The 12,175-nt window shown below is 36.5% G+C and overlaps 1 protein-coding gene across 3 annotated transcripts in view; it reads left to right on the forward strand.

The window, feature by feature from the left end:
• Positions 1-12,175, forward strand: part of NUP98 (nucleoporin 98 and 96 precursor) — an 86,930-nt gene that overhangs the window by 37,451 nt on the left and 37,304 nt on the right. For all 3 annotated transcript variants that reach the window (XM_061380665.1, XM_061380667.1, XM_061380666.1), the window contains exons 13-14: positions 2,740-2,873; positions 4,454-4,641. In XM_061380665.1, the coding sequence (XP_061236649.1) occupies positions 2,740-2,873; positions 4,454-4,641 (322 nt within the window). The remainder of the gene's footprint in view (positions 1-2,739; positions 2,874-4,453; positions 4,642-12,175) is intronic.

Genomic DNA, 12,175 nt, shown 5'->3' on the forward strand with positions numbered 1-12,175 from the left:
TGTTATGTAGATAACTTACTTTGTTTTAACCATAGATTTTAATTAGGTCTGTGAAGGTACTAGAGGTTAATTAGAACTCTTAATTTCTGTGTGAAAAATTAAAGTCAGTTTTATCATTAAAAGATATTTAAGTTTTATTTCTTTTCCTTAGTTTTTATTTCAGTAAGTGGTAGCACAAATATCATAACCTGCTATTTTTACTTTGATAGCTTTTGATTGGTTTTTTAATAATCCATCATTTCCCAAAGCCAGTTAAAAGTTCCTGACATGAATTTGATATTGTAGTTCCATATAGTAGTGTTACGGCCCATTTAAATGTAGGTATATTGATTTAGAATGCATATCTTTTGCATCACAGGATGTGAAAGGTGCTTTAGAGCTTGTTGGAGTCTCTTACTTAAAAGCCTCAGCTGTGGTGGCTTCTTTACATGTCAGGCCAGTACATTGTTCAGGTTGTTTAGAAACCAAAACCTACCTTTTTAGAGTTTCAACTCAGTGGTTCTACTTTTAAAGTGGGAAATGGAAATCCCATGGACAGAGGAGCCTAGAGGGGTTCTACTTTCACCTCCTAAACCCAAGCAAGATCAGTCTCCTACAGTTTCTTTGTGGTAACCCTATTGCCTTTCTTTCAATTAAAGTATCAATTTCTTCTGTTCTCAGAAAACTTGATTTTTAATCCTTCTATCTCTTTAATCATTTGATCATGATGTGGTTTTTCAGCATGTTTTCAACTTTTATGACCAGAACTGACTATTAACACCAATCAATGTGGCTTCACTAATGCTTATGTTTGCTTGTTCTCTTATTCTTGCTAACTAATCAGCTCTTTACCCCACTCCAGTACTCTTGCCTGGAAAATCCCATGGATGGAGGAGCCTGTTGGGCTGCAATCCACGGGGTTGCTAAAGAGTCAGACACGACTGAGCGACTTCACTTTCACTTTTCACTTTCATGCACTGGAGAAGGAAATGGCAACCTACTCCAGTGTTCTTGCCTGGAGAATCCCAGGGACTGGGGAGCCTGGTGGGCTGCTATCTCTGGGGTCGCACAGAGTCGGACATGACTGAAGCGACTTAGCAGCAGCAATCAGCTCTTTTCTGTATTTGAAATAATCTAGTTAACATAGAGTGGATTTTATATTTAAACATACAGAAATAAAGATATCCTTGCACACATTCCTAATTATGTTTGGATTAGTTGAGGAAGTTTTTATTTGAGCATGCCCAGGAAAGGTGACCTATACTTACTAAATGCTGGTCCTGATCAGTGGCTTTTTTTTTATTTTAATACATAATTGATTGTCAGGTGACAAACTGATTAGTGAATATTAGAGTTCTTTAATAAATAAAAGTATTCAGGCTTTCTTCAGTCTCGTATAGTCCACAGAAAAACATCATGTTATTGTGCAGCCCTGTGTATCAAAAGCTACTTCCTATATATTTTTCTCAGCAGTAGTCTGAAATTAGATTTAGGAACTTTCTGAGCACAGACAATTTATGATCTTCAAATTGACATCTCTCCTGGGTTTTGCACTCCTGAGCAAATTTGTACTCTATCTTTATACATCAACATACAGTGTTTTAGTATTGAGTGAATACATGCAGTTTTAAGAAAGCTCAATTTGACTAAGGTGGATCTACCTCGTTTTCATTAATTTTACTTTAATTTTCTGTTCTAGGTTTGTTGTTGGTGCTACTCTTGTCTTTCTCCCCCGTTTTAAATTTTTCAAAATCTTTTTGTTTATGGTACCCCCTTTATATTAATTACTTTATCATATTTGGGGTTTAGCCTTATTTTAAATGTTTATAAAGAAAAAAGTATTTTATTTCTAAAAGTGAAATCACTGTGATTTTATTTTTTATCAGTATTTGGTTTTGAAATATTTATCTTGCAAAGAAGTTCCTTGATCAGTCAAGGTGCAGTGCACATAGTTGTGGGACTACTTGTTGCTGGTTTCTTTTTACTGTGTACGATTGTAGATCATTGTTCCTGTCTCTCATAAGGATGAAATACAGCCATTTTCACTTTTGTTTGCTACCTTTCTTCCTCTTTGTTCTCAGTGTACTTAATATTTTTTATTCTGGAATTTTTTACTTATTGAATCAAAGATACCTTATTTCCACATTGCCATTTTTAATATCTAGTTAATCCATCATGTTGATGAATCATGATTTTTGCAAGTGTTAACTTAATGTCGGACATAGATTGTTTCCAAGTCTTGACTATTGCAGATAATGTTCAGTGAACACTTGCAAACATTTCTTTATTTTCTTTCTAGTTTAATTCAGTCTTTGGGTTAAATTTCCATGATTGAAATTATTAGGTTAAAAAATATAAAAACAGTACTTGCTCTGTGTACTGTCATTGTTTCTTTTAGACCAATTAAACCAGTTTGCAGTGTTTCTGAAAGTCATACTGTATCCCTTTTTATACAGCTGAGCCATTGATAATGAAGTGGATATAAAATGTCTTCAAGGTTGTTGTGGTTTACATTTCTTTGATTATTAGCAATAATGAATACTTCAGTAAAATTTTATGTGTGTTGTCTCTTGTGAAATGCTCCCCATATCTTTGATCTTTTAGATTGTTTAATTTTTTTCACAGTTTGCTCCTCTGCTCTCTACCAGTAATGCTACTGAGTGAGTCTGAACATTTTGAAGGGAGCCTTGAGTTCTCTTGATTTAAGGCACTGGATCCTTGGACTGACGTGTCTTGCCTTTTCTTTCCTTTTTTACAAAGCTTTGACAGATCCAAACGCTTCCGCTGCCCAGCAGGCTGTTCTCCAACAGCACATCAATAGTCTGACATACTCACCTTTCGGAGACTCTCCTCTCTTCCGGAATCCCATGTCAGACCCTAAGAAGAAAGAAGAGGTAAATTTAAGGAAGTTTCAATAAAATTAGTTCTCAGAGTAGGAAAACTTAGGTGTAATTTTTTTTTTTTAACTTAATTTTGATTGGAGGACAATTGCTTTACAATCTTGTGTTGGTTTTGTAATTAAGTTTTTAAGACATGTTATTTATGCTTTTCAGTAGGCCAGGGGTACAAAAAAGCTAAATTATTTTTGTATCTAGAAGGCAGCATGATGGTGAAAATGAGTGTTAGACTGAGGTGAAGGCTGAAACTTTTTAAGGCTGAGCCCTGAAATAAATCAGATATTATACGCTTACAGTTGAGCAAACTAAGGTTCTTGGAGGCTGATTTCTCTAGCATCATAATGTCTTTCTTTTTTTTTAATGTCTTAAATGGCAAATCAAAATTTTTTTCTCCTGATTTCTACATAGCATTGTCTTAGTCTTGTAGGCTTTAGAAATGATCTGCTCACTGTGGTGTAGCGTTAAAAGTAGTCTTTGGTCCATTTAATCCTTATTTTACCACTTACAGTCTGTGAGATGTTGGGGATCTCTTTTTGCCTCTCTGAATTTTATCTGTAAAATGGCAATAGTAATTCTATTCAGTGTTGAGAATTAAAATAAATTGCTCAGTATACAGTTATTATTTAGTCATTTATGTCTGACTAGTCATTGTGTTGAGCACTGAGGGTACCTAAATGCTATCTAGTGAGGACGATCAGACTTGTACATTATTAAATTTACCCAGCTTTAGTTTAGTATATGCAGTAATAGAGTACATCAGCTGATGAATGGATAAACACAGTGTTGTATATCTGTATGATGGAATATCATTTCAGCCATAAAATGGAATGAACTAACAATATATGCTACAGTGTGAATGAATCTTGAAAACAATGCTAAGTTAAGCGAAACATAAAGACAATGATTCCATTTATAAAAAATGTCTAGAATACACAGATCCATAGAGACAGTAGATTTATGCTTGCCAAGAGATAAAGAGAGGCATTAGGAGGCACAGGGTTTCTTTAAGTTAATGTCTATATATTTTTCAGTGATTTATATTGCATAAAAGTTGTTTATGGCTGTGTCTCAGTTTTTCTTGATTTTTTATTTAATTAAATAAATAAAAAACTTAATAAAATAAGCTTAGAATTTTGATGTTATATTTTCTTAAAATGAACATAAATATTGTCATCTTTGTTTTAGAAAGCAAAACAATTGCAGGCTTTTCTCTTTTATAAGATGAAGAGAAATGCACAAGGTATATTAATATGTTCTGTTAAGACATTTTGATTTGTGAAGCACTTCAAATGGAATGTCTCGATTATGTTTTGAAACAAGTCAGACAAACCCATTTGAAATGGGGCTGGTGAGATGAATGAACATCAGTTGTAGAGAAATAAAGGCAGTTTAATTAGCAGGCCCACATTCATACAAAGTTGGGTGAGAAATCCTTGTGTTCTGGGAGCTGAGACTCCAAAAGGTATCTAGCTGGTGAATGGCAGAGATGAGATGTGAAAGCTAGTCTTCTGGTTTTTAGGGCCAGTACCATACTTGAGTTAAACTAGAGCTGTCCTTGATTTTTTTTTGTTTTTCAGAGATTGAAACCAACAAATCCAGCAGCCCAGAAGGCTCTCACTACGCCTACTCATTATAAACTGACACCCCGCCCTGCCACCAGAGTCCGACCAAAGGCTTTACAAACAACAGGCACAGCCAAGTCACATCTTTTTGATGGACTGGATGACGATGAACCATCCTTAGCCAATGGAGCATTCATGCCCAAGTGAGTTTATCTGTTTTACATATGATAGTGTATATGTTTCCATGCTACTCTCTCCATTCAAGAATATACTATTTTTTCACAACTCAAATTGGCCAAACTAGTTAAGAAAAAACCTCTCTCTTTCTGTATTTTATATATATGTATAATATATACACGTACGCACACACACATTTGTTTGAATTCTCATAATACAGATATTAAATAATAATAATTAAACAGAACACAGGAAAGTATATAGAAGAGTTGGTAAATATTGAAAATTATAAAGTATACACACATGCCTTATTAGAGTTTTGGTATATATACACAGGGGTAAAAACAAGAAAAATGCATACCAAAGTATTAACAATAGTTACCATTTGGGGATGTAATTTTAGAGCATTTCATTTCAAAGTTTATTTTTCTAGAAGTAATGTACACACATATATGCACACACACACACACAGGCTTTTTTCAAACACCAAGTACTTTTCTAATCATAAAGCTTTTTTTTTTTTTTTAAGGCTTTGGGGGTAAAATGAGAGTTCATCTCTTGTAGTTCTTTGTCTATGAGTGTTAATAGAGTATGAAAAATTATCACTCCTTTTTGTCCTCATAAGAGTATAGTGGACTGCTGCTTAAGAAGAAACAGAAAGCTCAATTTTATACATTTCTTAGAATATCATTGGATTATTTCCTGTTTATGTCCCCAGCATTTAACACATTGTTTGGTATAGAGTAGATAAAAAGGGCTTAGGTTCACCTTATTTAGTCCAGTCATCAGATCAGCAACTTTCAGGGCAGTATCACCAGGTCTTGTAATCTACAAGTATGATAAACAAATAGAAGGAATTGGAGTGGAAAGGCAGACATTTCAGACGTACACGGTTCACCCATCACGTCTCCTTGATTTACTTCTCTAGTTTTGTTGTTGTTGTTCAGTTGCTCAGTCGTGTCCTACCCTTTGTGACCCCATGGACTGCATCACACTAGGCTTCCCTGTTCTTTACCATCTCCCAGAACTTGCTCAAACTCCTGTCCATTGAGTCGGTGATGCCATCCAACCATCTCCTCCTCAGTCATATCCTTCTCCTCCTGCCTTTTGTCTTTCCCAGCATCAGGGTCTTTTCCAATGAGTTGGCTTTTTGCTTCAGGTGGTCAAAGTATTGGAGCTTCAGCTTCAGTATCAGTCCTGCAGTGAATATTCAGGACTGATCTCCTTGCAGTCCAGGGGACTCTCTGAAGTCTTCTCCAACACCACGGTTCGAAAGCATCAATTTTTCTGTGCTCAGCCTTCTTTATGGTACAGCTTTCACATCTGTACATAACTATTGGAAAAACCATAACTTTGACTATACGGACTTTTGTCTGGAAAGTAATGTCTCTGCTTTTTAATATGCTGTCTAGGTTTGTCATAGATTTCTTCCAAGGAGCAAGAGTCTTTTAATTTCACGGCTGCAGTCATGTTTCTAGTTTTACTCCTACTTAACTAGTTGCTCCTCCTGTCTCCCTTGCTGGTTCTTCCCTCTTCTTCCTGATTCCTAGGCTCAACTCTTGATCTCATTATCTTTATTCACTTCCAAAGTGATTTAATATCTGTAGTCTAATTCTCAAACATTTATCTCCAGCCTGGACATCTCCCAAACTTTGGGGAGTCTTATATCCAATATCCAGCCATACTCAACATCTCCACTTATATTTATATCCAAATTAATGTGTCCAAAATTGAACAAACTCCTGATCATCTCCTTCAAAGCTGTTCCACCCAAAGCCTTTCCTGTTGCATCTAATTGCATTTTTGTCACTCTAGTTGCTCAGGCCAAAGTTTTTGGAATCATCATTGACTTTTATCATACACCTAATATCTAAGCCTTTAGCACATCTTTGTTCTACCCTTAAAAATTATCAAGTATCTGACCAATTCATACCATATTCACTGCCACTAATTACCTTAATCCAGGGCACCATCATCTCTTGATTGAATATTACAATATTCTCCTAACTAATCTTTCTGCTTTTATCCTTGTTTCTTTGCATTCTGTTCTGAAATACAGTTAATAGTGATTCTTTTAAAGTGTAAGTCAGACCATGTCAGTCTTCTGTCCAAAACTCAGTAGTGGTTCATACTTCAACATATAAAAGCCAAGTTGCTTATAGTGGCATATAAGGGCCTCTAAGAACTGACCTTCCATTACTTCTGTAAGCACATCTACTACTGTCTTCACTGTTTCAGTTCAGTTTGGTTCATTTGCTCAGTCATGTCTCACTCTGTCCATCACCAACTTCCGGAGCCTTCTCAAACTCATGTCCATCACGTCAGTGATACCATCCAACCATCTCATCCTCTGTCATCCCCTTCTCCTCCCGCCTTCAGTCTTTCCCAGAATCAAGGTCTTTTCCAATGAGTCATCGGTTCTTTGCATCAGGTGGCCAAAGTATTGGATTTTCAGCTTCAGCATCATTCCTTCCAAAGAAATCCCAGGGCTGATCTCCTTCAGAATGGACTGGTTGGATCTCCTTGCAGTCCAAGGGACTCTCAAGAGTCTTCTCCAACACCACAGTTCAAAAGTATCAATTCTTTGGTTCTCAGCTTTCTTAACAGTCCAACTCTCACATCCATACATGACTGCTGGAAAAACCGTAGCCTTGACTAGACGGACCTTTGTTGGCAAAGTAATGTCTCTGCTTTTTAATATGCTGTCTAGTTTGGTCATAATTTTCCTTCCAAGGAGTAAGTGTCTTTTAATTTCATGGCTGCAGTCACCATCTGCAGTGATTTTGGAGCCCAAAAAAATAAAGTCTGCCACTCTTTCCACTGTTTCCCCATCTATTTGCTTTATTTTATTTATTTTATTTTTTATTTACTCTAGGAGGTGGGTCATAGAGGATCTTGCTTTGATTTAAGTCATTGAGTGTTCCGCCTATGTTTTCCTCTAAGAGTTTTATAGTTTCTGATCTTACTTCAGGTCTTTAATCCATTTTGAGTTTATCTTTGTGTATGGTGTTAAGAAGTGTTCTAATTTCATTATTTTACATGTAGCTGTCCAGTTTTCCCAGTACTACTTATTAAAGAGGCTCTCTTTGCCCAATTGTTTATTCTTGCCTCCTTTGTCAAAAATAAGGTACCCATAGATGCATGGGTTTATTTCTGGGCTTTCTATCTTGTTCCATTGGTCTATGTTTCTGTTTTTGTGCCAGCACCATATTGTCTTGATGACTGTAGCTTTGTAGTATAATCTGTAGTCAGGAAGGTTGATTCCTCCAGCTCCATTCTTCTTTCTTAAGACTGCTTTGGCTATTTGGGGTCTTTTGTGTTTCCGTATGAATTGTGAAATTTTTTGTTCTAGTTCTGTGAAAAATGTAGATGGCAGAGAATTCTGATGGCCAGCACTAGAACTGAACTTGGTTTGCTCTGCAAGATGAATTTGATAGCTTGACAAGTGTGAGAACCTTACTGGTGTCGTGTCTTGCCTTTACGTCATAGTCAGAGAAAAGTTTCTATAGAACAAGCCATTAATATTTTTTATTCTGAATGACAGAATTAGAAATATTCTTTAATACCTCTGTTCATTCCTTTATTCACCAGACATTTATCACAAACTACTACATGCAAGTGTGATGGGCTCTGGGGATCCAGCTGTGAACCAGACACATTCCTCTGTCACAGTCTGTGGGGGAAGAGATGCTGACAAAGAATAATCCCAAGTGAGACAGGTTACAGAAGGAAGTAGAGCTTGCCACTGTGAGAGAGACCAGTAGAGAATAGTGAAGGAAAGCTTGTCTGAGGATGTGTTGTTTAAACTGAAGACGGATTGGGAGAACTGTCAGGCAGGGGGAGTGTTTTGATATGTTTATGGTTTTAAATACACATATTATTTTCAAACAGAATTTTATTTTCCAGCTTTCTTGTCAGTGTTTGAAACATGACCTGACCGAATGGTATTCTGTTTATTATTTACTAAGCTAGCCCCCATCATCCTCTCACATTTGCCTGGCACTGTTTTTATGTTCCATATTTAAGTTCCTTGCCTTCTAGTCATGTGTTCTTCATGTGAAGCATTTAATTAAACCATCTTCTTCACTCTCCCCACCTCCCTCACCCCTGTTTGTTGCGTTTCTATCCGTTGCAGCTGTTATTTTCTGTGCTGATGAGGTTGTTTTTTCTTTGGCCAACAGGAACCCTTTCATGTTGGCTCCTAATTCCTTTCCAAAGTTCCTGACAGTGTTCAGTAACTTGCTTGTAGGATTCACTGTGTAAAATTTTGTCCAGGATTTTTTTGTTTTGTTTTTTGCCTTCGGTGTTTCTGATTTAGATTGGCTTGGGTGTGCTCCTTTCTTAAAGTTTTCTTACCCAGTTTTGGTATAAAAGTTATGCTGACCTCACAAACAAATTGGATCATTTCCTCTTTTCTGGGAGGCTTGGTGTAAGATAGGCTTCTCCTCTCCCCCATTAAATGTTGGATACTGGTGAAGATACTGTTTGCAGTAAGCTGTTTCATTTTAATTGTTGACTTTAAAGTTATAGAACTTAAGCTTTTTCATTTTTTGTGTCACTTTTGATGAGTTATGTTCTTATAATATTCATTTCAGCTCATTAAAATTGCAAACTTATTGGCATAAAGTTGTTTAAAAATACCCTTACCGTCTTTTTTATTTTAGTGGAATCTGTAGGAATGTCTCTGTTCATTCCGTGACATGGTGGTGGTTTGTGCCTTCTCATTGTAGCAGTGTGGTTAGGGATCTGCCAGTTTCCCATTGTTTCAAAGAACTAACCTTCTGGCATTACTGATGCTCTCTAGTCTGTGTTCCTTTTTCATTAATTTTAATTATCATATTTTCACTAATGTTTAATTTTATTTTTAATCCCCCCCTTTTATTGGTATATGTTTTCTGTCCTTTGTTTAAATCAATGCTCACTTTTTATTTTTAATTTTGCTCCTTTCCAAATACATGCTTTAGAGATGTAAGTTTCCCTTTTATTAATAGTTCAGCTGTATTTATACTCTATAAGTTTTGATATGAAGTACTCTTAACATTCAGATAATGATTATATGATAAATGCTTTCTGATTTTCATAGAGTTTTTTGAGTCTTGGGTTATTCAAGAGTATAAATTCTTAACATGGAGATTTTTCTGATCTTTTTTATTGTTTTACTTATTAATTTTTACTGTGGTAAGATATACATGAAAATGGTTTAAATGGTAAAATATGTGTTCTGTCAAGTACAATTCAGTGATGTTAAGTATATTAATAATATTGTATAACTACCACCACTGGTATTTCCAGAACTTTCTGCCATGCAATAATTCTCTATTTTATTCTTCCTCCAGTCCCTTTTAACCTCTATATTACTTGCTATCTGTAAGAATTTGCCTATTTTAGATACTACATGTGCAGGGAATCATGCAGAATTTATTCTTTTGTGTTTGGATTATTTTACTTGGCATAATGTTTTAAAGATTCTTTACTTTTTTCTTAAGTTGTAGCATGTATCAGAACTTCATTCTTTTTTTAAGGCTGAACAATATTCCATCATATGATTATCCCACATTGTGTTTATCCATTCCATCTATTGATGGACATTTGGGTTGTTTCCACCTTTTAGCTGTGTGAATAGTGCTCCTGTGAATGTTGATGTATGAGTAAAGAGTCCCTGGTTTCAGTTCTTTTGGGTATATACCTAGGACTGAAATTGTTCGGTCGTACATTAATTCTGTACTTAACCCCCCCCCCCTTTTAATATAATTTATTTATTTATTGGCTGTACTGAGTCTTCATTGCTGTGAGCAGGGTTTCTCTAGTTGGGGAGATGGGGGCCACCCTCTAGTTGTGGTACTCAGGCTTCTTAATGCGGTGGCTTCTCTTGTTGCAGACCATAGGCTCTAGTGTTTTCGGGCTTTAGTAGTTGTGGTGCACAGGCTTAATTGCTCTGTGGCATGTGGCATCTTCCCCGACTGGTGATTGAACCCATGTCCCTTGCATTGCAAAGCAGATTCTTAACCACTGGACCACCAGGGAAGTCCCTGTACTTAACCCTGCCAAACTGTTTCCCACAGCAGCTGCAGCATTTTACATTACCTCCAGCAATGCACATTGTTTTCATTTTCTCTGTACCCTGGTCAGCACTTGTTTTCTGGTTTGTCTATCAGCTTACAACAGTCATCCTGGTGGGGGTGAAGTGGTACCTCATCCTTGTAATTTGCATCCCCTTTATGATGTTGCATAACTTATGTGCTTATTGGCTATTTATCTTTTTTGAAGAAAACTGACAGTAATGAGTTCAAGGATGCTGATATTGATCTTAAGAGTTTTTTTTAATGACAGGTGCTTACTGAGATGAGTCAAAGCTGAGCTTCACACCTTGTGTGGCTCTAGATTCTAGTCTCTGCCTTTCTAGTCCCACAAGACTGTCAAGTTCACTATCAGCCTCTTAGCCTTGCCCTTGGAATCAGAAAAGTCTCCAGGAGAACAGCAACCCCAAGTACAGGACACCTCCCTGTGCCACTGTCCCCTTAAATTACTAGTACTGTCATTTTTTACCATCTTGTTGGCTCTTCATACCTGGAACGAGTTCTGAGTTTTCTGTTGATCCTCCCTAGGAGAATTAGTCCTCATTATCTTAGTCTACCATCAGTAGAAGGGCAAGTTTTATTTTTCATGAAAGTAATAATTTTTTGTTGTCAATTGCCTCTTTCATTGGCGTACTTAATATTTATTTAATAGCACCATTACAATGAGGAGTATACCTAGCATACATAAGTAAGGAACAGACACCACAGTGTGTGGGTTTTTGTTGGTTTTTTTTTGGCCATAGCACATAGCATTGCTGGAGCTAGTTCCTCAACCAGAGATTGAATCCATGCACTGGAAGCACAGTGTAATCACTGGACCCCCAGGGAATTCCCAATGGTTGGTTTTTTTCTTTAAAAAGAGGGAATGAAGTGTATTAGTTAATTCAGTGACTTTTTAAGTGGAGGTTGATTAAGATCATTTTATATGTTTTTTCTACTTAAAGCTGGTATACTATAGAGGTTCTTGCTTTAAGTAAAACTTGTTGTACACAAACTTGAATGTTTTAGATATTCATGGTCATTTACATCATTGGACAGCAGAGGTTTTTACCCCTCTTTCTTGTCTTTTTTTTAAAGAAAACGTTCTCATTTAAACATGTCTTCCTTCAGTGGCTTCCCTGGCAGTTCAGTGGTAAAGAATCCACCTGCCAACAGGAGACATGCGTTTGCTCCCTGGGTCAGGAAGATCCCCTGGAGAAGGAAATGGCAACCCACTCCTGTATTCTTGCCTGGGAAATCCCATGGACAGAGGAGCCTGGTGGGCTACAGTCCATGGGATCGCAAAAGAGTCAAACAACAGTCTTTCAACACAACATGCCAAGTTCTATACAGGAGCAGTCATAAATCCTGACTGCTAAAAAAATTTTTTTAATTTTTTTAAAGAGAAAAAAGGCATGTAGAAAAATAATTGAAATGCATGACAGTGTGGGGAGTAAACTAGTGTCTAGACAGATTCTTACGGAGTTCAGCAAAGGAGTATTTT

The sequence above is a fragment of the Bos javanicus genome, chromosome 15 (assembly GCF_032452875.1).
Source record: "Bos javanicus breed banteng chromosome 15, ARS-OSU_banteng_1.0, whole genome shotgun sequence".
NCBI lineage: Eukaryota > Metazoa > Chordata > Mammalia > Artiodactyla > Bovidae > Bos > Bos javanicus.